The sequence below is a fragment of the Lepidochelys kempii genome, chromosome 23, assembly GCF_965140285.1.
Source record: "Lepidochelys kempii isolate rLepKem1 chromosome 23, rLepKem1.hap1, whole genome shotgun sequence".
NCBI classification, from domain to species: Eukaryota; Metazoa; Chordata; order Testudines; family Cheloniidae; genus Lepidochelys; species Lepidochelys kempii.
The window spans coordinates 8,599,142-8,624,042 of record NC_136402.1 but is presented as its reverse complement, the minus strand read 5'-3'; the positions used below and the strand labels follow the sequence as shown (position 1 = coordinate 8,624,042).

The 24,901-nt window shown below is 61.2% G+C and overlaps 1 protein-coding gene across 2 annotated transcripts in view; it reads left to right on the top strand.

The window, feature by feature from the left end:
• PPP1R13L (protein phosphatase 1 regulatory subunit 13 like) overlaps window positions 1-16,911 on the top strand; it is a 30,081-nt gene extending 13,170 nt beyond the window's left edge. Inside the window, exons 2-13 of one of the 2 annotated variants that reach the window (XM_073322229.2) lie at window positions 5,403-5,508; window positions 6,463-6,593; window positions 7,863-8,406; window positions 9,052-9,150; window positions 9,451-9,548; window positions 10,127-10,544; window positions 11,330-11,871; window positions 12,511-12,648; window positions 13,118-13,251; window positions 13,877-14,043; window positions 15,169-15,368; window positions 16,683-16,911. In XM_073322229.2, the coding sequence (XP_073178330.1) occupies window positions 5,454-5,508; window positions 6,463-6,593; window positions 7,863-8,406; window positions 9,052-9,150; window positions 9,451-9,548; window positions 10,127-10,544; window positions 11,330-11,871; window positions 12,511-12,648; window positions 13,118-13,251; window positions 13,877-14,043; window positions 15,169-15,368; window positions 16,683-16,721 (2,565 nt within the window). In that variant the 5' untranslated portion in view covers window positions 5,403-5,453 and the 3' untranslated portion in view covers window positions 16,722-16,911. Of the gene's footprint in view, window positions 1-5,402; window positions 5,509-6,462; window positions 6,594-7,862; window positions 8,407-9,051; window positions 9,151-9,450; window positions 9,549-10,126; window positions 10,545-11,329; window positions 12,007-12,510; window positions 12,649-13,117; window positions 13,252-13,876; window positions 14,044-15,168; window positions 15,369-16,682 lie in introns of both variants that reach the window. The other variant, XM_073322227.2, reaches the window with a different exon arrangement.
• The last annotated feature ends 7,990 nt before the right edge of the window (window positions 16,912-24,901 follow it).

Below are 24,901 nucleotides of genomic sequence, written 5' to 3'. Positions count from 1 at the left end.
TGTAAGGTGTTATAGCACAGTGGGTACTCACGGGTGTGGCGCCTCCTACTGGTCAGTCCGGGAATTAGCCCATTCCAGCCTCAGAGCGCCTCCTGCTGGCCGTTATATCCCTACTGGTACCTGCTTCCTCATCTATCTCCACCACTGTACTTCAGACACGTCAGGCCCCGTGTCCCTCCCTGTGCCTCTTATCCCCCATATTCTGGGTCTCCCCTCCCCCTTGCCTCAATGGCTACTGCCAGTCGTCATCTAGCCCCCTTTCTCTGGGGCAAACTGCAGTCTGTAGTGGCCAATCATCATGGGCAAGGGGGTTGGACCTGCTGTTTTTCTAGCCCCAGCTGTCTCCCTGCAGCCCCAGTACCTCCTTAGGCCTTCCTGCCAGGCCTCAGCCTGGGAGATCGCCAGGCCTGAGCTCCCCAGCGCTGCTCTGCTGAAGGTACCCTGTCTCTCCAGGCAGCCCGGTCCTTCTTGCTCCAGGGCTGGAGTGAGACTCTCACGACTCCTTACTCACAGCCCTCGTATCAGGGCCAGCTGTGCCCAGCTACTCAGCCAGCCTCCCTCAGCTGCTCTCACTCCTTTGACCCCAGGAGCGGGGTCACCACCCCACTACAGGTGTATGCACCTCTGGGTGTATGCACCTCTGGGCGTCTGTGTGTGGGTGGAGGGTGTACATTCCACTGGGTGTCTGTCTTGTGTGCGTGTGTAAGGTGTATGTTCCACTGTGTCTGTGTGCGGGTGGAGGGTGTATGTTCCTCTGTGTATATGCATGTGCTGTGTGTGTGTAGGGTGGCTGGAGCTGTGTGCGCCTGCATGCACTGTGTGTATCCGCTGTATGTACCTGTGGTGTGTGTGCACCTGCCTGTTTTGTCTGCATGTGCGTTGTGCGTACCCATCAAGGCAGCATATCAAGACTTGGTAGCAGCCGAGCCAGGTGCTGCCCAGGTGGCAGCGCAGGGAGCAGTCCCTGGCCTTGCCCGAGAAGGTCCAACCCCCTTGCCCTTGGGAGGCCCTGCCTGCGGTGAGCCTAACGCTGCTCTGCCAGGGGCATTCTTGGGGGGGGGGGGTGTCACCCAGCTGGCGGATGCTGGGGCAGAGTCCCAGCTGGGCCATGAGCCGGCAGGACTCCGGAGCTGCAGTCCGTGGCCCTGGTCAGAGAGCGCTGCCGTCACTTCTCTAGGGCAGAGCCCTCCCAGGGCAGTGGGGGGTGAGGAGACGGAGCTCAGCATGGGCCACAGAGGCACTCCGCTGCTGGCGTAACTCCGCGAGTGGTTGGGGGGGGACTGCCCCAGCCAGGAGCTCAGTCCAGGGGCAGAGGGGCTGCACAGCATGAGAGCAGAGCTACATGGGTACCAGCATGGCAGAGCGCAGCGAGGGGGGCCTAACCCCGAAGCAGGAGTACAAGGAGGGGACGATGGGGCAGAAACTAGAAAGGCCCTGTCTGGGCCGACCATAGAGGGCCAAGCAGCAGCATCCTTGTAGTCTGTCCCTGGGCCTTTGCCAAATCTGGGTCTGTACATCCCTGGCGATGGGGGGCCCCCAGCCTTCTCCCTTGGGGTGATTCCTGGCTGAACCCATCTCCCGCTAGGGAGTGGCAGAGCCCCCAGCCTGTCCTGACAGTGTTCGCCTTGCCCTCCCTCCACAGGGCTCACACCTGCCAGGCTTTGTGGAGTCTCACTCAGCCCAGGGCTAGGCTCCAGCCCTCCTGGCCAGCAGATACTCCTGCGGGAGGGCTAGCTGGGTTGCTCTGGGCCCATCCCCTAGCCTGTTTCTCTGGCCTTGGTTAGCATGGTCCGCAGTGGCATTAACACACTTTAGACTGGGCTGACGTGAGGTGAGCGAAGCTCTGACTCCCAGCCCACCTGCAAAGCAGCTCCCTCTCCAGCCTGAGCTCCTGCCAGCAGGAAGGTGACAGGCCCAGGCAGACTTGTTTCCGTTGGGTATCGGATAGCTGCAGCTCAAAGCCCTTCCCCTTGGCTGGGCTCCGCTGGGTTCTGTCCTGAAAAGCAGACAGAGCCGCTCTGGCCCTGGTGCGGCTCCACACACCTTTGATTCTTGCCTGGGGAATCCTCTTTCCCTCCCTGCAACCCCTGGTCCTGGATTTACCAGGGTGGGGCGAGGATCAGGGTCTTGTCTGTACTTGAAGGCTGCTCCCATGCTGGCTTATCTCAGGCTATGTCCGCACTACCCTACAGACCTTACAGTGGCCCAGGAGGTGGGGGCTGGCTCTGTGACCCAGGCCAGAGGTGCCAACTTGCTAATTTCCCAGGGGGGACTCGACCCCTGCTCCACCCCAGGCCCTGCCCCTTACTGCCCCCCTTCTCCCAAGGCCCTGCCCCGCCTCTTCCCACCTCTGCCACTTCCCACCCTTGCTCCCCCCGCCATCGCCTCTGCCCCCCGCCCTGCTGAACAGCTGATTGCTGGTGGGTAGGAGGTGCTGGGAGGAAGGGGGAGGAGCTGATCAGCAGGGCTGCTGGTGGCTGCTGAGCACCCACTGGTTTTTTTTCCTGTTGATGCTCCAGCCCCGGAGCACCCACGGAGTTGGCACCTCTGCCCCAGGCCCCTCCTTTCCCCTGGGAGCAGGGGTCTCATAGTGCTCACCCTAGCTCACTCTGCTCCTTCCCAGACCCCATGGCAAAGCCCCTCCAATTCCCTTCCTCTGTGGCTGGTTCCTCCCAGGGCCTGTGCATTCCACCGCAGCCGTAGCTGGCCGCACCTTCCCCCACCCGTGACCTCCCTGCTCTTCCTTCCCTGGCCCTCGGTGCCAGCCTAGCTAGGTCCTGCGATCGGCTGTAGCTCAGGGGTAGCTGCAGCCCGGGGTAGGGGGTGGTGATGAAGTCACATGGGGCGTCCGCAGCTCAGAATTGAATTAGATCCCCTGACTCACCAGCCTGTCCCCCCTGTGGGCTCCCGGCATCCCCAGTTGCTCCACGCATTCCCTGGGGCCAGCTCCCCTGTTGCACTGGTAGGTTTACCCCTGCCCCAGTTGCGCCTCACTCTCTTGATGCCTTAGCCCTCTTCTCCCCTGCCTCCGAGCTCTCCATGGCTCAGGATGTGGTACTGGGGAGGGGAGCACCGTGCTCCATGTTCACAACATGGCCCCCTGCAGCGGGCGTCTAGCCAGCCTCCTCGCCCTGCTGCACTCAGGGGCCTCGGTCCCCAGAAGCCACCACTTCCCTGCCCTTTCCCCTGCAGCAATTGTCCCCAGGCGCCTTCCCGGCCTGGCAGGGGTCTGTACTGCTTGGGAAATGGTGTCTCCTGTGCTGTGAACACCAGCGCTCTCCGCTCACCTGCCCTGCCTGGCTCCAGGGGGAGCTCATGTGCAGCATCCCAGCTGGCCTGAAATTTGGGTGGGGCCTGCGGGGGCATGATGGGGAAGGGGCAGAACAGCTCAGAGCATAGGGTCTGTGTGTGGGGTTGGGCCATGGCCCCTAACTCTGGGGCTGCAGACGGTGCGATCTGGCCTGGACCCCACAGTAATAGCTCCCGGAGGCACCAGACCGGGAAGCCCCACATCCAGGCAACACAGCCTCAGCCCTGGGAGCTAGCTCGACCCCCTGCCCCATAGCTCTGAACCCGTCACTGCATGTCCCCCAGCTCATTTGCTGGTGCCCCCCCTCTGCCCCCTTGTCTTGCCCCAGGCTTGGCTCCTGCCTGTGGCTGGTAACTGGAGACGGGCCCAGTGCAGAGCCTTGGTTCGGTGGGTCTGAGGCTGCAGCTCAAAATCCTTCCAGCGAGGGGCCCAATGTGACCCGGGCCCAGGAGCAGCCAGGCTCTGGGTCCCTGTGGCTGAGGAGGACAGGCCAGGTTCTGGCTGGGCCCAGATAGAGGCACAAGGCTCAGCTCTGGGTTGGGCCATCTCCCACCCCAGTCTTTCTGGGCCCATGGATGGATGTGAGAGTCCCGTGGGATTAGCTCCGCAATAGGCGTACGTGTGTCCATGCCACTGTGCGCCTGTCTGTCTGTACAACCCCATGCAGTCATGTTCCCTCCCCCCGGCCTGTGCCTCCATGGGCCCATGTGTGTGCTTGTGTCTCTGTGTGCCCAGGTGGGTTTGCCCCCATGTACCCTAATGCCACTTGTTCCTGGCTCTCAGGAGACTATTCTGGGGGCTTGGCTCTGCGTCGTGGGGTCTCGGGGAGCTGATCCCAGGGGGAGACCGGCCCCTCTTGTGCAGCTGTGGCACTAGGGGGAGGGTGTGCTGTGCCAGGCCGGGCCGTGGCGGACCTTAGCCCGGTGTGAGGACTGGTTCAGGCACGGCAAGCTGGATTGGGCCTGGCTCACCCTGTGTACTCCGTTATAACTTCCATTTTGGTGCCACACGCTGTCTCCGCTGGCACGGGCCTGGCGTGTCCGGGGGGGATGCCTCACTCGGGGCAGAGATGCCCACGGCAGGCAGCTCTGGTGGTGATTGCTCTCGGCTAGGATGCCCGGTGCAGAGCCTCACAATGGATTGCGTGTTTTAATTATTATTATTGAAAGCAATTCAAGCCAGTCACAGCATGCAGCCAGGAATGGGCTGCAGGGTCCCCAGGGATTCTGGGTAACAGGGGTGGGGGGCAAGTCCAGTCCCCAAGGGATTCTGGGTAACAGGGTGGGGGCTGGGTCCCCTAGGGGAATGGAATGGGCAGGTCCCTGGAGGGTGATGGGGGGGGTAGGAGGGCAGCTACGGTGGGGGACAGGCATGGGCTGGGCAGCTCCCTGGGGGGGCGGGGGCACTGGGGCTGGGCAGCAGAGCAGAGCTGATAGCAGCTGTGCTGCTGGCCCTGCAAATGCAGGACACTACTGGCTCTGCATGTGCCCAGCGAGCAGGCCCGGGTGCGTCACTGTGCCCACCCGTGGGTGTTCGCTCAATGCCTGGGATGGCCGTGGGTGGCAGGCTCAGCTGCAGGAGGGTTTGCTCCCCTGCATGGTGCTCAGCAGCCTCAGGCATGGCTGTGCCCAGCCTGTGCACCAGGCAGGGGGGCAGAAGTGCCAGGGGCTGGAGGATCACCGACCTGGTGGGGTTGGTGCCAGGTGAGCTGGGTGTTCGCTGTGTCCCTAGCCCCTGTGTCGGTGGCAGGGCCGGGTCCTGGTGCCCAGGCGTCCCCGAACCTGGCCCGTTTGGTGCTGGATGCCAGCTGTGGCGCCCTGGCTCACTGGAGCGGGCGGCGCCTGTGGCCTGGCCAGGTGTCTCTGCTGCTGCTCCCATTGCCCAAGAGCCCTGAGTCAGCCCCTCCGCCTGCATCCCCAGGGCCGGGCAGGAGCCAGCCCCGCCCCTGGCTCCCAGGGCTGCTTCATAGGGCAGGGGAGCGATACTGAGCACCGGGCGCCTACTCAGCCCGTTGGCACCTGGGTGGGGCAAGAGGGCGGCCCTGGCTGAGAAGGCAGCTCTGGGTCCCAATGGAAGTGCTTCTCGTCCCCAGATCCCTGCAACACTGCAGCTGGTGGCCAGTGGCCTCGGAGCCCCCTGCACCATGGCCAGCGAGAAGATGCATGGTGCCCAGGACCTGCTGGAGCTCAACTTCCAGTGTAAGGGTGGAGGGCTGGGGGTCGCAGGGTGGGGAGGCCCTGTGCTTTGTGCACAGTGGTCTGGGGAGTGGCTGGGAGAGGTGGGGGCTGTGTGGTGACTGGGGGGAGGTGTTGGGGGGGCAGGAGGGGTGCTGGTGGATGTGTGGTGACCAGAGGCTTGGGGGTAGTGCATGGTGATAGCCAGGGGCTGGAGGGGGCAAGGTGGCTTTCATGGATTTGGGGTGCCAGGGAGTTGGGCTTTTGCGGGGAGCAGAGGGTGCATGGTGGTGTGTGGGGTGGCCAGGAGGGTGGGGGATTTGTGGTGGTTGGAGATTTGGTGGTGGTGCGTGGTGGCTGGCAGGTGTGTGAGGTGGCCGGGGTGGGGATTGGGGTGCAGTAGGCTGGGGATTTGGGGGGTGCTGAGGGTGCATGGTGGCTGGCAGGTGTGTGAGGTGGCAAGGGGTGGAGATTGGGGTGCAGTAGGTTGGGGATTTGGGGGGTGCCGAGGGTGCATGGTGGCTGGCAGGTGTGTGAAGTGGCCAGGGGTGAGGTTCGGGGTGCAGTAGGTTGGGGTTCTGGGGGTGCAGAGGGTGTGTGTGGTGGCCAGGTGTTCGGGGTGCCGTAGATTAGGGTTCTGGGGGGTGCGATAACTAGTGGCTTTTCAGCTATTTGGTCACAGCCTCCCAGAGCGCTTGGGCTGCTGTTGCTGAACCGGCAGCCCAGCCGTCCCACCAACAGGCCCGAGTGCTCTGCTCCCCACCGACTCCTCGGGAGACAAGCTGGGGATGGGATGAACCTGGGACCCTGTCGCTCACCAAGTCTAGGGGCCTCTCTTGGAACCGCCAGCCTGCCCGGGTACACTCAGATCGGGACAAGGGCCCCGCAGGGCCATGGCTCTGGGCTCTCTGCATAGCCCAGGCCAGCCAGGTGCGGAGCCTGCCCTGGCGCGGAGCCTCACGGTGCCGTCTCCCCCAGCCCTAGCTATGAAGCACATTGACCTGAAGCAGGTAGAGCTGGACACGGCCGCAGCCAAGGTGGATGAGCTCTCCAGACAGCTGGAAACCCTGTGGACGGACAGCCCAGGGCAGACTGCTGGGCAGCCCAAGGTACGGCAGGGAAGGGAGACGGCTTGTCTTGGCAACGACTGCCTTGTCACGGGGAGCACTGCCCCACCACTGAGATGCAGCCATCTCTGGGGTGCGATGTAGCGGAAAGAGAATCCTCTACTTTCACCTGGCCGGGGATGTTTCAGGGAGGAGGGATGGGATTTGACCAGGACCCCAGGGCTAACACCCTGGCACAGGGGAGTCTTGTGAACGGGCTAGTGGAAGAATCAAGTGGGCAAGAGTTCAGGTCTCTCATCCCCAAGAAGGCACCTCCAGCAGCACAGCGCCCCCTAGTGCCAGGCTGGGCCAGTGGGGGTCAGCACTCTCCCTGAAGGGACAGCGCCCCCTACTGAGTCCTTGCCCCGCTCCCTGCAGCACAGCGCCCCCTAGTGCCAGGCTGGGCCAGTGGGGGTCAGCACTCACCCTGAAGGGACAGTGCCCCCATTGAGTCCTTGCCCCGCTCCCTGCAGCACAGCGCCCCCTAGTGCCAGGCTGGGCCAGTGGGGGTCAGCATTCACCTCGAAGGGACAGTGCCCCCATTGAGTCCTTGCCCCGCTCCCTGCAGCACAGCGCCCCCTAGTGCCAGGCTGGGCCAGTGGGGGTCAGCACTCAGTCCAAAGGGACAGTGCCCCCATTGAGTCCTTGCCCTGCTCCCTGCAGCGCAGCGCCCCCTAGTGCCAGGCTGGGCCAGTGGGGGTCAGCACTCAGTCCAAAGGGACAGAGCCCCCATTGAGTCCTTGCCCCGCTCCCTGCAGCACAGCGCCCCCTAGTGCCAGGCTGGGCCAGTGGGGGTCAGCACTCACCCCGAAGGGACAGCGCCGCCTACTGAGTCCTTGCCCCGCTCCCTGCAGCACAGCACCCCCTAGTGCCAGGCTGGGCCAGTGGGGGTCAGCACTCACCCTGAAGGGACAGCGCCGCCTACTGAGTCCTTGCCCCGCTCCCTGCAGCACAGCACCCCCTAGTGCCAGGCTGGGCCAGTGGGGGTCAGCACTCACCCTGAAGGGACAGCGCCCCCTACTGAGTCCTTGCCCCGCTCCCTGCAGCACAGCGCCCCCTAGTGCCAGGCTGGGCCAGTGGGGGTCAGCACTCACTCCAAAGGGACAGAGCCCCCAATGAGTCCTTGCCCCGCTCCCTGCAGCACAGCGCCCCCTAGTGCTATGCCCGCCGGTGCAGTGGTGCCATAAGAGGAGTCTGATTTGCTCTGGATGGGGTAGGGGCTGCAGCCGCCAGGCCCGTGCTGAGCCTGTCTGCTCTCCCTGCCGCTCTCAGGTGGACAGATACGGCGCCAGCCCCTCGCACGCCCCAGAGCCGCTTGGCTTGGCCACGTCCCCACAGCTTCAGTACGCCAGGAAGAACTTGTCCCTGGAGAGCACCAACAGCTACATCTCCTACCACGCTGAGACCTTCTCGCCCACCGCCGCCTGCAGCCCCCCTGCCAAGGCCCTGCTGGGCCACCCCGCCTCGCCCCAGTCCCCCTTCTACCTGCAGGGCGAACCCCTGGAGCGGGCCCAGTCGCCCCGGCCCAAGGTGCTGCCCGTCTCTTACGACTCGCTGCCCATGCCCAGCCCCAAGGGACGCGCGCCCTCCCCGCGCTCCCTGTGGCAGGCTGGGGCCACGGAGCGCCTGTCCTTCTCCAGGCCGGCGGGCCGCGCCAGCTCCCCCCGGCTGCCGCCTGCCCCCTCTGAGGCCTCGGCACTGCAGATGTTCTTCCCGGACCGCGCGCTATCTCCCCGGCCGCCCCACCCGCCGCCCTACGAGAGCCACAGCCTGTTCCCCACTGGGCCCAGCTCCTTCGCCCCCTTCCGGGCCCAAGGTAAGCCAGCCCCAGCCTGACACACAGACCCCCTCCCATATGGCTTTGGGGGGAAAGGGGAGAGCACCGTTGGGCCTGTTCCTCTAGGGGGCATTAGAGGGGTGCTTGCTGTGTCCTGCAGCTTTACGGGGGGACTCAGAGCAGGGGTGACGGAAGTTCTCTAAAAGTGTGGGGGGGGCCATGGGCGCCTGAACGGTGGCCCCGCCCCTTCCCCCAAGGCCCCGCCCTCACACCACCCATTCTCCCAAGACCCCGCCCTTGTGTCGACCCTTCTCCCTGAGGCCCTGATCCCGGGCTGTCCCCTCCCCTGAAGCCCCGCTCCCGCACTACCTCTTCCCCCCCAAGACCCTGCCCCCTGCTTGCTCCTCCCCTCCCCATTGCTCACCCTTACAGCCAGTAAAAGGTGGGGTGGGGCGGGGCGGGGCATGGACCCCTGGCTCAGAGCAGGGACGAGCTGCGGTGCTCAGACAGGCAGTTACTTCCCTGGGGGACGTGGAGGTCTCTGGGTCATGCTGGTGAGGTCTCCCCTGCCCATCCCCCATCCTGGGGCTGGCATGGCCCCTGCTGGGGGCAGGGCAGGGCTGAGGACCCAGGTGCTGGGGGGGCTGGGGGTGGGGTGAGACCATTCAGAGTCTCTCTCTCCAGATGACCTGGTGATCCGGCGAAGGCCCCAGAGGAGCTGGAACGAGTCGGACCTGGACGTGGCGTACGAGAAGAAATCATCCCACTCGGCCGGCTACGAGAGTGAGTGCCCAGGGTCCATGGGGAGGGCCTGGGGGGAGGAACAGACTTCTCTCTCTCCCTCCCAGTCTCTGGGAAGCTCCTGGCTGTGGAGGAGCTGGCAGCGCCAGGGGTCCCTGGCAGGCCGCGGGGGAGCTGGCAGCACCGGGGGGGTCGCTCCTAGCATTGTCCTATGATGGGTGCCAGCTCCATTTCCACACAGAGCCCCTCAGATCCCCACCCTAGCAGGACAGAAAAGCAGTGTGTGGCTTGTCCCCTGCGATAACATGGGAGCCCCCCACCTCACCAGCTGCCTTCCTGCAGGAGGAGATGTGCACACAGGGCTCAGGCAGGTGCCCGCGGGGCTGAAGCTGGCTCCTTGGAGGGAATCGAGCCTGGATGGGGTCGCAGGGCAAGGCAAGGTAAGTGCTGGCCAGGCAGGGCTAGCAGCCAGTGGGGCTGGCCCATAGCGTGGTACCACATGGGGAGGAAGGAGTCACAGCACCAGTCCCTGTGTGCTCTGGGGGGTGAAGAGAATTCATCTGCATCTGAATCAGGCCAAGCTGACCCCTGCCAGAGACCAGATACTGGGGTAGCTGGGCCTGTGGGTCTGATCTGGGGCCACTGGCGCAGGGGTGGGGCTAGCTGGGCCAGGAGTTTGATCTGGGGCCACTGGCGCAGGGATGGGCTAGCTGGACCAGTGGGCCTGATCTGGGGTGACGGGAGGGAGGTTTGGGGCCAGCTGGGCCTGTGAGTTCGCCCCTGTGCTGGGAACCTGGCAGCCCTGCATCTGGCAGCAGGCAGCTCCTGTGGCTGGCAGCCCTGCATGGGCCCTGCCCCGCTGCTGGTGGGACCCTGGAGCCAGAGCTGTACTGACTAGGTGTGGGAGCTGCAATGACTTATGGCTGGGTGTCCCCCTGTGCTGCTGGGGGAAGGTGGGGGGTGTTCTCAGCACTGCATCTGATCCTGGCTGGCTCACAGCCCCCTCTCTCCCCTCCAGGACGAGCACCCCCAGCCTTATGCCATGCACAGCGCCACGCTGCCCCGCAACTACAAAGTGTCCCTGCTGCCCAGCGAGCGCAGACCAGACAGCTCCTTCCGCAGGCTGCTGCCCGCCAGCCAGACGGGCACCCTGCCCCGCAACTGGCAGTTCTCCCAGCAGCCCATCTCACGCATCGCCATGCCGCCCCCCAGCCTGCAGGGCACGCGGGCGAAACGCCACAAGCCTCTGCCCCTCTCCATGATCTTCAAGCTGCAAAACGCCTTCTGGGCATCCGGAGCCTCCAGTGCCAAGGGCCAGCCCCAGGGGGCCCCAGGCTCCCCCATCTTCCTCCGCTCCCCACAGAAGCAGCCCCAGCTCCAGCAGCTGTCTCCTCCGTCCCAGGCTCCTCTGCGGCCGGCCCCGTCGGGGGCTGAAGGTGAGAGACCTGGGGCAGATGTTGCAGGGCCTGATGGTCTCCTGGTTCCCCCGGGGCGGGGGTGAGGTCAGACCCCTAGCACCATGGGGCAGAGTGTGGGGGGAAACAGGAGGAATTGCTCTGCACTCAGCAACGGGGCTGGATATTGCAAGGGCCAGGGGGCTGGGAGTGGATCCAGGACTCCCCCGAGCTGTTGGGATAAGGGAGGAACTGAGTAGGTTTTGGAGCTCCCCTTTGGGTCTTGGGGTGCTGCCCAGTGTCTAGGGAAGGGGTACTGCTCGGGTTCCCCCTGTGGATCTGGGGAAGGGGGTGCTGCCTTGGACCCCCTGGGTCTGGGGGTGCTCCCCTGGGGTCTGGGCTTCTGGGTGCTGACTAGGGTTTGGGGGTGCTGACTGGGGTGTAGGTCTGAGGGTGCTGCCCTGGTTCCTCCTGTGGATCTGGGAAAGGGGGTGCTGCCCTGGCTCCCCTGGGTCTAGAGATGCTGTCCTTGGCCTGTGGGGTGCTGACTGGGTCTAGGAGTGCTAACTGGGGTCTGGGCCTGGGGGTGCTGGCCTAGGGCTGGGGAAGAGATGCTGCCCTGGTTCCCCCTGTGGATCTGGGGTGCTGCCTTGGCTTCCCTGGGTGCTGTCATGAATCTGAGAGTGCTGACTGGAGTCTGGATCTCACGGTGCTGCCCAGGGTTAGGGGTGCTGTACTGGGTCTGAGTCTGGGGGTGCTGCCCCTTTTCTGGGGGTGCTCACTGGGGTTGAGGACTTGGGTGTGCTGACCTGCCATGTCTCTACCAGCCGCGGGAAGGGCCTCAGCCCTTGAAGCACCGGTGGAGCCCGTGCGAGGGGCCCCGGTGGGGGGCGACACGGAGCCCGAGCTGGAGAGCATCCTGCGGAGCAGCGAGCCAGCAGAGACGGAGGAGGTGGCTCGCCCCTTGAGCCCCACCCGCCTGCAGCCTGTCCTGCCCCCCGAGGCTCAGAAGGTGCCCGAGTTCAAGGAGGTGGCTCGGGTGCTGGCGGAGATTCCCCGGCCCCTGAAGCGCCGTGGCTCCATGGAGCAGAGCCCCGGCCCTGTCCTGCCGCCCACCCACAAGAAGCAATACCAGCAGCTCATCAGCCGCCTCTTCCATCACCGGGGCCGCAAGGAGGAGGCCGTGTCGGTGGGGGACGACCTGCCACTCATCACGGAGACAGCTGAGCTGAAGGCAGCCACCCCGGTCAGCCCTGCCCCGACGCCCTCGCCCCAGAGCCCACCAGCACCCGCAGCGTTGCCCCTGCTGGCTGTTACAGAGAGCCCCGGCACCCCGACGCCCAGCCCCGGCACCCCGACGCCCGGCCCTGTAAGTGCACCGAGGAGCTGTCAGCCAGACCCCAGCCCTGGCACCCCGACGCCCGGCCCTGTAAGTGCACCGAGGAGCTATCAGCCAGGCCCCGGCACCCCGACGCCCAGCCCCGGCACCCTGACGCCCGGCCCTGTAAGTGCACCGAGGAGCTGTCAGCCAGACCCCTTCCCCGCCCCAGCCCCGCACCCTGACGCCCAGCCCTGTAAGTGCACCATAGAGCTGTTAGCCCGACATGCCCCCAGCACCCCGATGCCCAGCCGTGGCACCCCGACGCCCAGCCCTGTGAGTGCACCGAGGAGCTGTCAGCCAAACCCCTTCCCCGCCCCAGCCCCGGCACCCTGGCTCCCAGCCCTCTAAGTGCACCATGGAGCTCTCAGACAAACACCTTCCCCCCTCCAACCCCCCAGCCCCGGCACCCCAACGCCCAGCTCTGTAAGTACAGCCATGGAGTTGTCAGCCAGCCCCTCCCCACAGCCCCAGGACAGGGCCCCCCCAACCTCCCTGGTGCACCCATGGAGTTGTCAGCCGGTCCCCCCACCCCCGCAACTCCCAGAACTGGCCTCCCCGCTCGCCGGCACAGCCCGAGCTCCGGCCCCTCCCGCCCACACCGTGACCTTGCCCCTTGCGTGCCTGCAGGAGAAGCGCTCGGCGCTGCGCAAGGTCTCGTCCCCGAGGCGGCGGCTGGGGAAACGGGTGCAGCTCAACCCCCTGGTGCTGCTGCTGGACGCGGCCCTGACGGGCGAGCTGGACGTGGTGCAGCAGGCAGTGAACGAGGTGAGGCTGCTGCCCCGCTCCGCCCCTCTGGAGACAGGCCTGGCCTGGAATCCTCTGCTGAGCGCGGACTGGGCAGGAGGCAATGGCCGGGGGCCGGTGCACCCCCAGGCTGCCCTGTCCCCTTCGTCCGGCTGGGGCCTGGCCAGCTAGACATGGTCTCCAGCCCCTGCGACTGGTGAGCGAAAGCTGCTGCCCCGTCAGCCCGTGATCCCCGCGGGACTCAGCCAAGGGGCCCCCCATGGGCAGGCCCAGCACATCCCTGTACCCCACAGCCGGCAGGCCCCTGGGCGGCTGCTCTGGCTCCTTTGTCAACAGTGGTCAGGGAGATGGCGAGTGTCCTGCCATGTTCTGGTGGATCAGGATGGACACAGCCCCTGGGACGGGCCCGGTGTGCGGGGGGGAGCAGGGGGCACAACCCTGGGACAGGCCGTTGGCAGCGTTTTCTAAGTTCACCCGCTCTGGCCTGCAGCTCAACGACCCGAGCCAGCCCAACGATGAGGGCATCACAGCTCTGCACAACGCGATCTGCGGGGCCAACCACAACATCGTCGACTTCCTCATCAGCGTGGGCGCCAACGTCAACTCCATGGACAGCCACGGATGGTGAGCGCCCGCCCATGCAGCCGCTGGCAGCCGACCTGCGCTCGTGTGCCTGTCAGCACCCACCATGCAGTCTTGTGCCCACTGGTGCCCGCCATGCGGCCCTGGCACCCTGCGTCTCAGTGTCTAGCCCCGCGCCTCCCAGCACTGCCCCGTGGCCCTTCGCCACTCAGCCCCATGCCTGCCAGCGCTGCCCTGTGGCCCCCTGTCATGCAGCCCCGTACCTGCCAGCGTTGCCCCAGCATCCCAGTGCCCTCATCCTATGTGCAGCCACATCCCTGCCCTCGAGCTCCTGCTGCACAGCCCTGGCACCTCAGAGCAGCTGCGCTGCTCTAGCCCCCATGCCCCCCTATCACCCAGTGCCTGATGCCCAGCTCTGCACCCTGGCCCTGCCCCTCCCTTGCAGCATGCCAGGCCCAGCCTTGTGCCCTCGTGCTCCCCGTGGGCCCGGGCAGGGTTGAGGCGGGTGGGTGGGCGGGTACTGTGTGCGTGGCTGGGGTCCCTCCCTGTCCCAGGTGCTGCCTGCCCCAGGTTGCCGTCGTGCCCCCTGGTGCAAGCAGACGCTGATGGTCCCAGCAGAGCCCCCCACTGCCCTGGGTGCCTGTCAGCTTGTCCCTCCTGCCCCCAGGACTCCCCTGCACTGTGCCGCCTCTTGCAATGACACGGCCATCTGCATGGCCCTCATCCGGCACGGAGCCGCCATCTTCACCACCACCTTCAGCGACGGCAGCATGGCCCTCGAGAAGTGCGACCCCTACCGGGAGGGCTACAGCGAGTGCTTCAACTACTTGGCCGGTAAGGGGGGGCCACCATGGGGAGGAGCGGGGGACGGGCGGGGGTCAACCTCATAGGGGCGGGGTGGGATGTGACGAAGTGGGACTGTTCTTAATGTTTCCTCTGAACATTGTGGGGGTGCCTTAGTTTCCCCTAGGCAGTTCTTAAGTCTCTAGGTGGTGGGGTAAGGGTGTATGACCATTGCAGAGCCCTAGAGGGCAGGTGTGTGCAGGGGGCTGGACACAGAGAATGGCCGACACCCTGTTTCCTGGCAACTGATGGCCTGGGCCCTTCCCCCCTGCAAGGTGAGAGCTAAAGGGTTGGAGAACAAAGGAATCCGGTGACCTCCTGGCCCGGGAAAGGGACAAAGCCCAGAGGAGGAGGGGCTGGAGAGAGTTTCAGTTTGGGGCTAGCTGGGGACATGGAGTGAAGTACAGGCGTGGTTGTCTGGCTCACTGGCCCCCAAAATGGACCCAGCTGAGGGGTCCTGTTCTCTTCACCTACAAGCTCTGTGTTAGACCATGTTCCTGTCGTCTAATAAACCTTCTGTTTTACTTGCTGGCTGAGAGTCACGTCTGACTGCGGAGCTGGGGTGCAGGAGCCTCCGGCTTCCCCAGGAGCCCGCCTGGGTGGACTCGCTGTGGGAAGCGCACGGAGGGGCAGAGGATGCTGAATGCTCCAAGGTCAGACCCAGGAAGGTGGAAGCTGTGTGAGCTGTGTGTCCTGCAGACAGGCTGCTCACAGAAAGGAGACTTCCCCAGAGTCCTGACTGGCTTCATGGGGAGCAGTTCCAGAGCATCGCCCGGGGACTCCGTGACATGGGGGCAGCTTTGTGGCGTGGGGAGAGGCCTGGGGCTTGACCACTCTGGGGGGAAGGGGTGGGGCACTTCTATGGGGGAAGGAAGGGCCGGGTGGCTGGTGGGGCCAGGAGGCTGGGTTATTCCACTGAGGGACTTGGGCCTCCCCTAGGGTTGCTGGCTGATCCCTATGCCTCCCAAGCCTGTGGCAGCTGGTTCATTCTCTTCCCTCCCCTACCCCCCATGGCGGCAGCTGGTTCGCTCGTGCGCCTCCCCCCATCCCCGTGGTGGTGTCTGGCTCATGCCGCCCCCCCCCCCCCCCCGCCGCCCGGCTGGGCTGTTGTTGCAGATGTGGAGCAGAACATGGGGCTGCTGAACAACGGGGTGCTGTATGCTCTATGGGACTACAGCGCTGAGTTCAGCGACGAGCTGTCGTTCCGCGAGGGGGAGCCGGTCACCGTGCTGCGGCGCGACAGCCAGGAGGAGCTGGACTGGTGGTGGGCCTCGCTCTATGGCCAGGAGGGCTACGTGCCCAAGAACTACTTTGGGGTGAGCCCTGCCCTGAGCTCACCGGGGTGGGAGGGGCTGGGGCTGGAGGAGGACAGGCCGTGCTGGAACCACCTGGGAGCAGACCTGATCTAGGCTGTGTCTTCACTGCAAAGCCTACAGCACAGTGGTCCCCAAACTTTTGAGGGTTGCACCCTCCTTACCCCGTCCACGCCTCCAGTCTCCCAGAGCTCGGGCTGGGGCTGTGGCTTGGGGCGGGGGGACGTGGCTTGAGTTAAGGGGGCAAGGCTGGGGGCGAGTCAGGGGCCAGGAGTGTGGCTGTGGCTAGGGGCCGAGGCTGGGGGTAGGAGTGGAGCTGCAGCCAGGCTACGGTGGAGGCTGGCAGCCAGGTGTGTCTCCACTCCCAGCCTTGGCTCTGGCCGGGAATGGAGCAGCAGCCGAGGCTGGGGGCTGCCGTGGGGCAGGGAGCAGAGGGCCAGGGGTGGGGCTGGGAGCCAGGGACGTGGCTGGAGGCAGGGCTGGATCAGACCTGGTAGCGGAGCAGGGTTGGGTAGCACTCTCTCCCCTCCTCCCCGCCCCCATGGGGGCTGGCCCAGACCCCGCTGCACCCCCTGGGTGTTCCTCCACACACCCCCAGGGGGTGCGTCGCACACTTTGCGGACCTGTGCTATGGCAGCAGAGCCCCTAGTGCAGACGCAGCGTATGCTGACAATAGGAGGAGTTCTGTTGCCTTAGGAACACCACATCCCCGAACCCCAGAAGCTGAACCTGCCTGAGCCTTCCTCGACAATGCTGTCTACACACTAGGGGCATTGCCAGCATAGCTGGGTCACTGGCTGCTGTGGTTTTTTTACGCCCCCCCGATGGACCTAGCTGTGCTGGTGTGTGTTTGGCCCGAGACTCGGGGATTTCAGTTGTCCTGAAGCTTTGGTGTTTTCTAATTTGCTTGGTTCCGATTCAGAAAATAAATTTACCAAAATTCCCTGGCGAACCAGAGATCCCTGAAAAATTGGTTTGAGAAAGACCAGAATATGGTGTTCCTGAAACAGAGTTGTGAAACTGACAAGAATTCAGAGCTATTCCCTGAATAGCAGCCATGAAACAGAGAAGAATGTCAGTTTCACTTAGCGGTTCCACAGCTGGGAGCCGGCCAGTCCCTGGAGTCCCAGTTCCAGCCAGGATCTGGGGTATGGGCAGACTTCCTGGTGGAGCTGTGGACCCTTGAACACTGGCAGGCTTCTGACCACGACTGCCCAATAGCCACTGCTGTGGGGAAGCTCGTGGCGCTGCGGTCGCTGGGAGGGCACTGCTGTGGTGAAGCTCACTCTCTCTCTCTCTCTCTCCTTCCTCCCTCAGCTATTCCCCAGGGTGAGGCCTCAGCGGAAGAAGGTCTAATGCACCAGCACACGGCTCATCTGCTGCTGCTGGGAATGCAGCTGGCACCTGATGAACTTAGGGGCTGGGGGGAACATGGGGTTCTGCTGCTGGGATTCTCCCCTGCTGGGAAGTGCTCCCCTCTTCCAAGGACTTGGTCAATTGGCCCCTGGGGGCTGTGAGGACGGGGGGGGGGGGTAGGGCTGCCAGGGAGCCAGCTGGGCAGGGTGGATGTCCTGCTGGCAGAGAGGTGGGATGGGCGGGGGGGGGGGGGAATCATGGCTTTGGCGTTCACTGTGGGGGGGTAAGAGCGTTGGTGGGAGCTGGGTCTCACCCTGGATTCAGTCGGGCCCCATCCTTGGCTCATTCGCGTCAGAGACTGGTATGCGTGACTGCAGGGGGAGGGGGGAACAAATTCAAATTGGTCTCTAACCAAACTAAACAGTCCGTCCCTTGGGAAAACCCGAGGGTGGGTGAGTGTGGCGGGGGGCAGCCTCCTGTGCCAGACCAGGTGCCACCCTGCTCCTCCCCAACCCTGTGGGCTCCAGCCTGACCCGGTGCCCTGGCTGGGGGAAGCTGCGGGGGGGAGCGGTCATTTCCTGGCCAGTCTCAGAGCAGCTGTGTTCCTGTGGGAATCGCTGGGCCCAGGCGCACCTACTTGCCAGCCCCACCTAATGGGCATACAGCGAGAGAATCCTTCAAGATATGGACATGCAGCCCATGGAGACTTTGGGTCCCAGCATGCATTGCGGCCAGTCAGCTCGGTGACCCCCAGCGGTGAGGTTCTGGGGGCTTCACCCTAACTGGAGCCTGAGCACTTCCACAGAGGTCCAGGCCAAGAAGGTGCAGGGCCCAGCTTCCTCCGCAGTCTGGCAGCACTCCTGGTACCAGTACAATAGGCCCTATGATGCTGCTGTCCTCCTTTCCCATGGGGCTTGGTGCCCAGCCCCCATTCAGCCAGGGAATGGGGAACGAGGCTGAGAGCTGAGCCCCACTCTGTGCCCTTCACTCACAGGCCTCTCCCCAAAGACGCCCCTCTGCCCCCCGCTACCTCAGCTACGCCTCAGCTCAGCTTGTGCCGTGTAAGTTCCCCACACAGGCCCTGGTTCTCCGCCACTCATCTCCGGCTGTTTGCTATGTTGGCATGAGGCTGAAGGGGGGGAAAAGCTTTCCAATCAATGGGGCAGCTTGGAGGTGTGTGGCCGAGCCAGAGAACCCCAATGGGCTGGGGATGCAGCTGTGCTGTCGTGCAGCCCTTCGCATGAAGCCTGCTGCCGGGGCCTGTGCGGCTGGCTGCTGTGCATACGAGAGAGGCTGACGATACTCCAGTGGGAGAACCTGTATTTCTCTCTGATTCCAAGGCCAGACGTGCCCATTAGATCATCTAGTCTGACCTGCTTTATCACAGGCCAGGGAGCTGCCTCCGAGTTACCCCTGTAGGGACCCAGTCGCTTGTGCTTGGCTGAAGTTTTCTTCCAAAAGGCAGCCAGGTTGTACTGGGAGAGATCAGGAGGTGGAGAATCCACCACTGCCCTGGAGAGTTCGTTCCACTGGGGAATATTTATGCCTAATTTCTAACTGGAATGTGTCAGGTTCCAACTTGTAGCCATTGGTTCTTGTTCTGCTTTTCTCCATTAGATTAAAGTGCCCTTTAGTACCTAGTTTGGCTGCTCTGAAGTTGCTGTGATTGAGTCACTTTTCAGTCTTCTCTGGGATCAGCTAAACAGACTGTGCTTGGTTCTGAGAACTTTAAAGCACCCTAATAGAGGCTCACACTAAATGTATACCCCTGATGGGGAAAAAATTCTGCCATGGCTAAACAAGAGTGTAAAAGAGGTGGTTAGAGACGAAGAGACATCCTTTAAAAATTGGACATTGGATCCTACTAAGGAAAACAGAAATGAGCCATTCTTTTTAGGTGACAGATCTGAGGCACTGTCCCAGATTGAGTGATTGATAGAGGAGGTTTTGGAAAAAATTGGTAAATTAAACAGTAACAAGTCTTCAGGACCAGACGGTATTTACCCAAGAGGTCTGAAGGAATTCAAATATGAAATTGCAGAAATACTAACCGTGGTATGTAACCTATCACTTAAATCAGCCTCTGTGCCAGATGACCAGGAGGATAGCTAATGTGACTCCAATTTTTAAAAAGGGTCCAGAGGCAATGCTGGCAAATACAGACCACTAAGCCTAACTTCAGTACCAGGCAAATTGGTTGAAACTATAGTAAGCAGAATTATCAGACACATAGATAAACGCGATTTATTTGGGAAGAATCAACATGGCTTTTGTAAAGGGAAATCATGCCTCCCCAATCTATTTGAATTCTTTGAGGAAGTCAACAAACATGAGGACAAAGATGATTTCATGGATATAGTTTACTTGGACTTTCAGAAAACTTTTGACAAGGTCCCTCACCAAAGACTCTAAGCAAAATAAGCTGTCATGGGATAAAAGGGAATGGACCAGTAAACTGGTTAAAAGACAGAAAACAAAGAGTAGGAATAAATGGTCAGTTTTCACAGATGAGAGAGCCGGTAAATAGTGGTGTCTCCCAAGGGTCTGTACTGGGATCAGGGCTGTTCAACATATTCATAAATGATCTGGAAAAAGGGGTAAAATAGTGTGGTGGCAAATTTTTCAGATGATACAAAATACTCCAGATAGTTAAATCCAAAGGAGACTGAAGAGTTACAAAGGGATCTCACAAAACGGGGAGACTGGGCAACAAAATGGAAGATGAAACTCAAAGTTGATAAATGCAAAGTAATGCACGTTGGAAACATAATCCCAACTATACATACAAAATGATGGGGTCTAAATTAGCTGTTACCACTCAAGAAAGAGATCTTGGAGTCATCATGGATAGTTCTCTGAAAACATCCAGTCAATGTGCAACGGGTGTCGAAAAAGCTAACAATGTTGGGAATCCTTAGGCAAGGGAGAGATAATAAGACAGTAAATATCATATTGCCTCTATATAAATCCATGGTATGTCCACCCCTTGAATGCTGCGGGCAGTTCTAGTTGCCCCATCTTAAGATATATTAGAATTGGAGAAGGTACCAAGAAGGGCAACCAAAATGATTAAGGGTCTGGGACAGCTTCCGTATGAGGAGAGATTTAAAAGATTGAGACTGTTCAGACTGGAAAAGAGAAGACTAAGGGGGGAGATGAGAGACGTCTATATAACGGTGTGAAGAAAGTGACTAAGGAATTATTTGTCCCTTCACGTAACACAAGAACCTGGGGTCACCCGGTGAAACTAATAGGCAGCAGGTTTAAAACAAAATACTTCTTCACACAAGGCAGAGTCGACCTGTGGAACTCAGTGCCATGAGATGGTGTGAAGGCCAAAAGTATAACTGGGTTCAAAAAAGCATGAGATAAGTTCCTGGAGGACAGATCCATCAATGGCTGTGAGCCAAGATCATCAGGGATGCAAGCCCATACTCTAGGTATCCCTAGCCTCTGACTGCCACAAGCTGGAAATGGATGACAGGGAAGGATCACTCCATAATTGCCCTGTTCTGTATGAAGCATCTGGCACCAGCCATGGTCAGAGACAGGATGCTGGGCTAGCAGGACCATGGGTTTGACCCAGTCTGGCCGTTCTTACGTTCTTGGCACCAGCATCACCATGGGAGCTCATGTTGAGTTGTTTGTTCACTGTGACCCCTCAATCCCCTTCAGAGTCCCTGCTTGCCAGGACACAGCCCCCTGTGCGGTAGGGGTGGCTGGCGTCTCTTGATCCCTCATGTAGAACTGCAGTTGGCTGGGTTAGACGCATGTTTGAATGGGCCTAGCTCGCGCTGGCTGACGGCCCTGTGCTCACTATTCACCGCTCCACCGATCTGTGCCGTACGCTGTCTCTGCAGCAATGGTATGGTTAGTTCCAGCTCATTGCTGACAATGTCCAACAGTGTCAGGGTTAGAACTGCTCCCTGCAGAACCCACTTGAAACCCCCTCATTTATTCCACTGCTCCGACTCCCACCTCTGCTGTCCCCACTCCCTGCTGCTCCAGCCCTCTCGGGCCTCCTCCCTGCCCTGTGGCTTCCTGTGACTCCCTTGGCCGTCCAGAGGCTCCGTCTCCCAGCCATGTTGATGCTAATGGGAGTACTGTGAGGCCAGGGCTGGGCAAGCACCTCTGGGGATTCCACCACCCTGGAGCGAGGCCCTGCCCCAGGGAGCCGCTGTGGGCATGAGGCCCTGAGGGGTGCCTGGGCAGGGCCCACAGGGGTTCTCCATTCACTTGTGACCCACCCCCTCTGCCCCAAGCATCTGGGGCCATTTTCCCTGGGGCTGTCAGTCCCCATGCAGCCCCGCCTCCAGCAGGGCCTCGGGGCCGTGAGCAGCGTTTTCCCAGTCACACGTGGGTTGGGGAGGCTTGTTTAGTTGCCCTCGGGGGCATGCACCCCCATAATCATCAGGGGCCCAGAACTTCTCTGGCCCTAGGTCTGTGGAGGGAGGGAAGATCGAGCTCCTGTCGGGGAGGGGGGAAAGCAAGCTCCTCCCGGGGCCTGGTGGGGGAGGGCAGTAAGCTCCTCCCAGGGCCTCGTGGGGAGGAGGGGAGAGCAAGCTCCTGGGAAGGCACAAAAGGGATCAAATTTAAATTCCTGCACACACCCATGGTTGCCCTGACTCCCAAATGGATGGAGCTCCGAGTGCCACCACCCTACGGCATGAAGGGCTAGGGTTAGGCATGCTGGGGCCACCTGCTGCTCCTAGCTGAGGCAGCATCTGGGGGGCCCTTCCAGCCCAGGAGCCCGCCGGTGGGGCGGAGCACGGCCCAATCAGGTGTGTGGGGGGAGCGGGTGCAATTGGGTTTATACACATGGCTCTGAAGCTGATGTACAGACCTTCACAGCAGCTCTGTGTGCGCGCCCCACCCCCACCAGGGTCTGGCACAGCACGGCACGCCCAGTCCTGATCTACACCCCCCTGTAAATCACCCCCCCGCCGGCTTGGGGCCTGGCTGAACTGGGGCAGGGCCAGCCAGGGCAGCGAGCCAGAGGCCGACATTAAAGCTGCATTAACTGGACCAACGTGCTTCTGCTTTGATGGGCCAAACCCCTGTGAGCCCCTCCCTGGCTGGGGGGGGGACAATGAGGGTGGAAGCAAGAAGACGGGAATGAGGGGGTGGGAGAGACCCACTGGCCTGCAACACACAGACCCGGGGCTCTACGAACGCCCCCCAGCCCTCCTTCGACGGCTGGGCCTGGCTCACTGGCTGGGGGGCTGATGGTGGGGTGTGTGTGGAGGGGGTGACGGTGGCTGTGCTCTTCCAAGGTCAGCCCACAGACTACACCCCTGCATGAAACAAGCCTCAGGGGAGGAGCCGTGCCGTTAGGACAGGCCAGAATGGAGTCAGAAGAGCCGCCGAGGAGCATGTGCATCAGCACCACGGCGCTAAGCAGGGAACCACAGCAGCAAGGCTGCGAACCGAGACCTTTGGAGGTCACCCAGCCCAATGGGGGGGGGCTGTCCTGTGACCTGGGGGTGCCCTCGTGGTACGTTGCCATGGCTCGGGCTCTCACACGAGTGGCCAGATCACGAGCAGCTAGAATAGTCTGGAAAAGCAAACAAGTTCTGAAGCCGCAAGGCTCTGTGCGGGGCCAGCCCCTGTCCTGCTGCAGCGGATGGGGTTCCCAGGGTGGGCTGTGCCATCAAGGATGCCCACGGGCCATGGCCAGCTTCCCACTCGGATGCTGCCCCAGCCTCTGGATGAAAATCACCTCAGTTTCAAGCCCCCAGTTTAAAAGACGTCTGGGGTGGGGGGCAGGCTGAATGGTGCAAGCCCCAGGGATGAGCCCAGCTGCACGTGCCCTGATACACTCGCAGCCCCACCCCTGGAGCTGCAGCGCGTAGTGACCGGCACCGTCAGAACAGGCCTCGCACTCAGGAGGGATCGTACACCAGGAGTTCTCAGCCTTTCCCTCTCTGAGGCCCTGCAGCACGCTATAAAATCTCCACGGCCCAGCTGTTCCGCACCAACTGGTTTTCTGCACTGAAAAGCCAGGACTGCCATTCGGGGGTAGAAGCAGGGCAATTGCCCAGGGCTCCACACCAAGTGAAGTTGCTCAGGCTTTGTCTTCAGCCCCGGATGGCAGGGGCTCAAGGCCCCGGGCCCCAGTGAGTCTAACGCTGGCCCTGCTTGGCAGACCCCCCTGAAACCTGCTCACGGCCTGCTAGGGGGCCCTGATTGAGAACCACTGCCGTACGCAACATACTGCCAGACACATTCCCGCTGTGTGCGTCCATTGGGTCAAATGCGTGTTCGCTTGTTTCAGACACGCTGAAACACATTAGTGTTTAGATCAAGCCTGGGTCCTGTTTGCAGATTGGCAGGAACTATGATGTCATTGGAATAACAGAAACTTTGGGGGGCAGTTCACGTGACTGGAGCACTGTCATGGGTGGGTATAAACTGTTCAGGAAGAACAGGCAGGGGAGGAAAGGTGGAGGAGTTGCACTGTATGTAAGGGAGCGGTATGATTGCTCAGAGCTCCGCTTGAAACTGGAGAAAAGCCTGTTGAGAGTCTTTGGGTTAAGTTTAGAGGCAAGAGCAACAAGAGTGATGTCGTGGTGGGTGTGTGCTATAGACCACCGAACCAGGAGGATGAGGTAGACGAGGCTTTCTTCGGACAATTAACTGAAGTTTCCAGATCACAGGCCCGGGTTCTAATGGGAGACTTCAGTCACCCTGACATCTGCTGGGAGAGCAATACAGCAGTGCACAGACAATCCAGGAAGTTTTTGGAGAGTGTTGGAGACAACTTCCTGGTGCAAGTGCTGGAGGAACCAACTAGGGGCCGTGCTCCTCCTGACCTGCTACTTACAAACAGGGAAGAATTGGTAGGGAAAGTAGAAGTGGGTGACAACCTTGGCAGCAGTGACCATGAGATGGTTGAGTTCAGGATCCTGACAAAAGGAAGAAAGGAGAGTAGCAAAATACGGACCCTGGACTTCAGAAAAGCAGACTTTGACTTCCTCAGGGAACTGATGGGCAGGATCCCCTGGGAGAATAACATGAGGGAGAAAGAAGTCCAGGAGAGCTGGCTGTATTTTAAAGAAGCCTTCTTGAGGGTGCAGGAACAAACCATCCCGATGTGTAGAAAGAATAGCAAATATGGCAGGTGACCAGCTTGACTTAACAGTGAAATCTTCGGTGAGCTTAAACTCAGAAAGGAAGCTTACAAGAAGTGGAAACTTGGACTGATGACTAGGGAGGAGTATAAAAATATTGCTTGAGCATGCAGGGGTGTAATCAGGAAGGCCAAAGCACAATTGGAGTTGCAGCTAGCAAGGGATGTAAAGGGTAACAAGAAGGGTTTCTACAGGTATGTTCGCAACAAGAAGAAGGTCAGGGAAAGTGTGGGACCCTTACTGAATGGGGGAGGCAACCTAGTGACACATGATGTGGAAAAAGCTGAAGTACTCAATGCGTTTTTTTCCTCGGTCTTCACAGATAAGGTCAGCTCCCAGACTGCTGCACTGGGCAACACAGTATGGGGAGGAGGTGAGCAGCTGTGAGTGGTGAAAGAATAGGTTAAGGACTATTTAGAAAAGCTGGACATGCAGAAGTCCATGGGTCCAGATCTAATGCATCCAAGGGTGCTGAGGGAGTTGGCTGACGTGATTGCAGAGCCATTGGCCATTATCTTTTAAAACTCATGGCGATCGGGGGAGGTGCCGGACGACTGGAAAAAGGCTAACGTAGTGCCCATCTTTAAAAAAGGGAAGAAGGAGGATCTGGGGAACTACAGGCCAGTCAGCCTCACCTCAGTCCCCGGAAAAATCATGGAGCAGGTCCTCAAGGAATCCATTTTGAAGCACTTGGAGGAGAGGAAGGTGATCAGGAACAGTCAACATGGATTCACAAAGGGCAAGTCATGCCTGACCAACCTGATTGCCTTCTATAATGAGATAACTGGCTCTGTGGATATGGGGAAAGCAGTGGATGTGATATATCTTGACTTTAGCAAAGCTTTTATACGGTCTCCCACAGTTTTCTTGCCAGCAAGTTAAAGAAATATGGGCCAGATGAATGGACTATAAGGTGGATAGAAAGCTGTCTAGATCATCGGGCTCCATGGGTATTGATCAATGGCTCCATGTCTAGTTGGCAGCTGGTATCAAGCAAAGTGCCCCAGAGATCGGTCCTGGGGACAGTTTTGTTCACCATCTTTATTAATG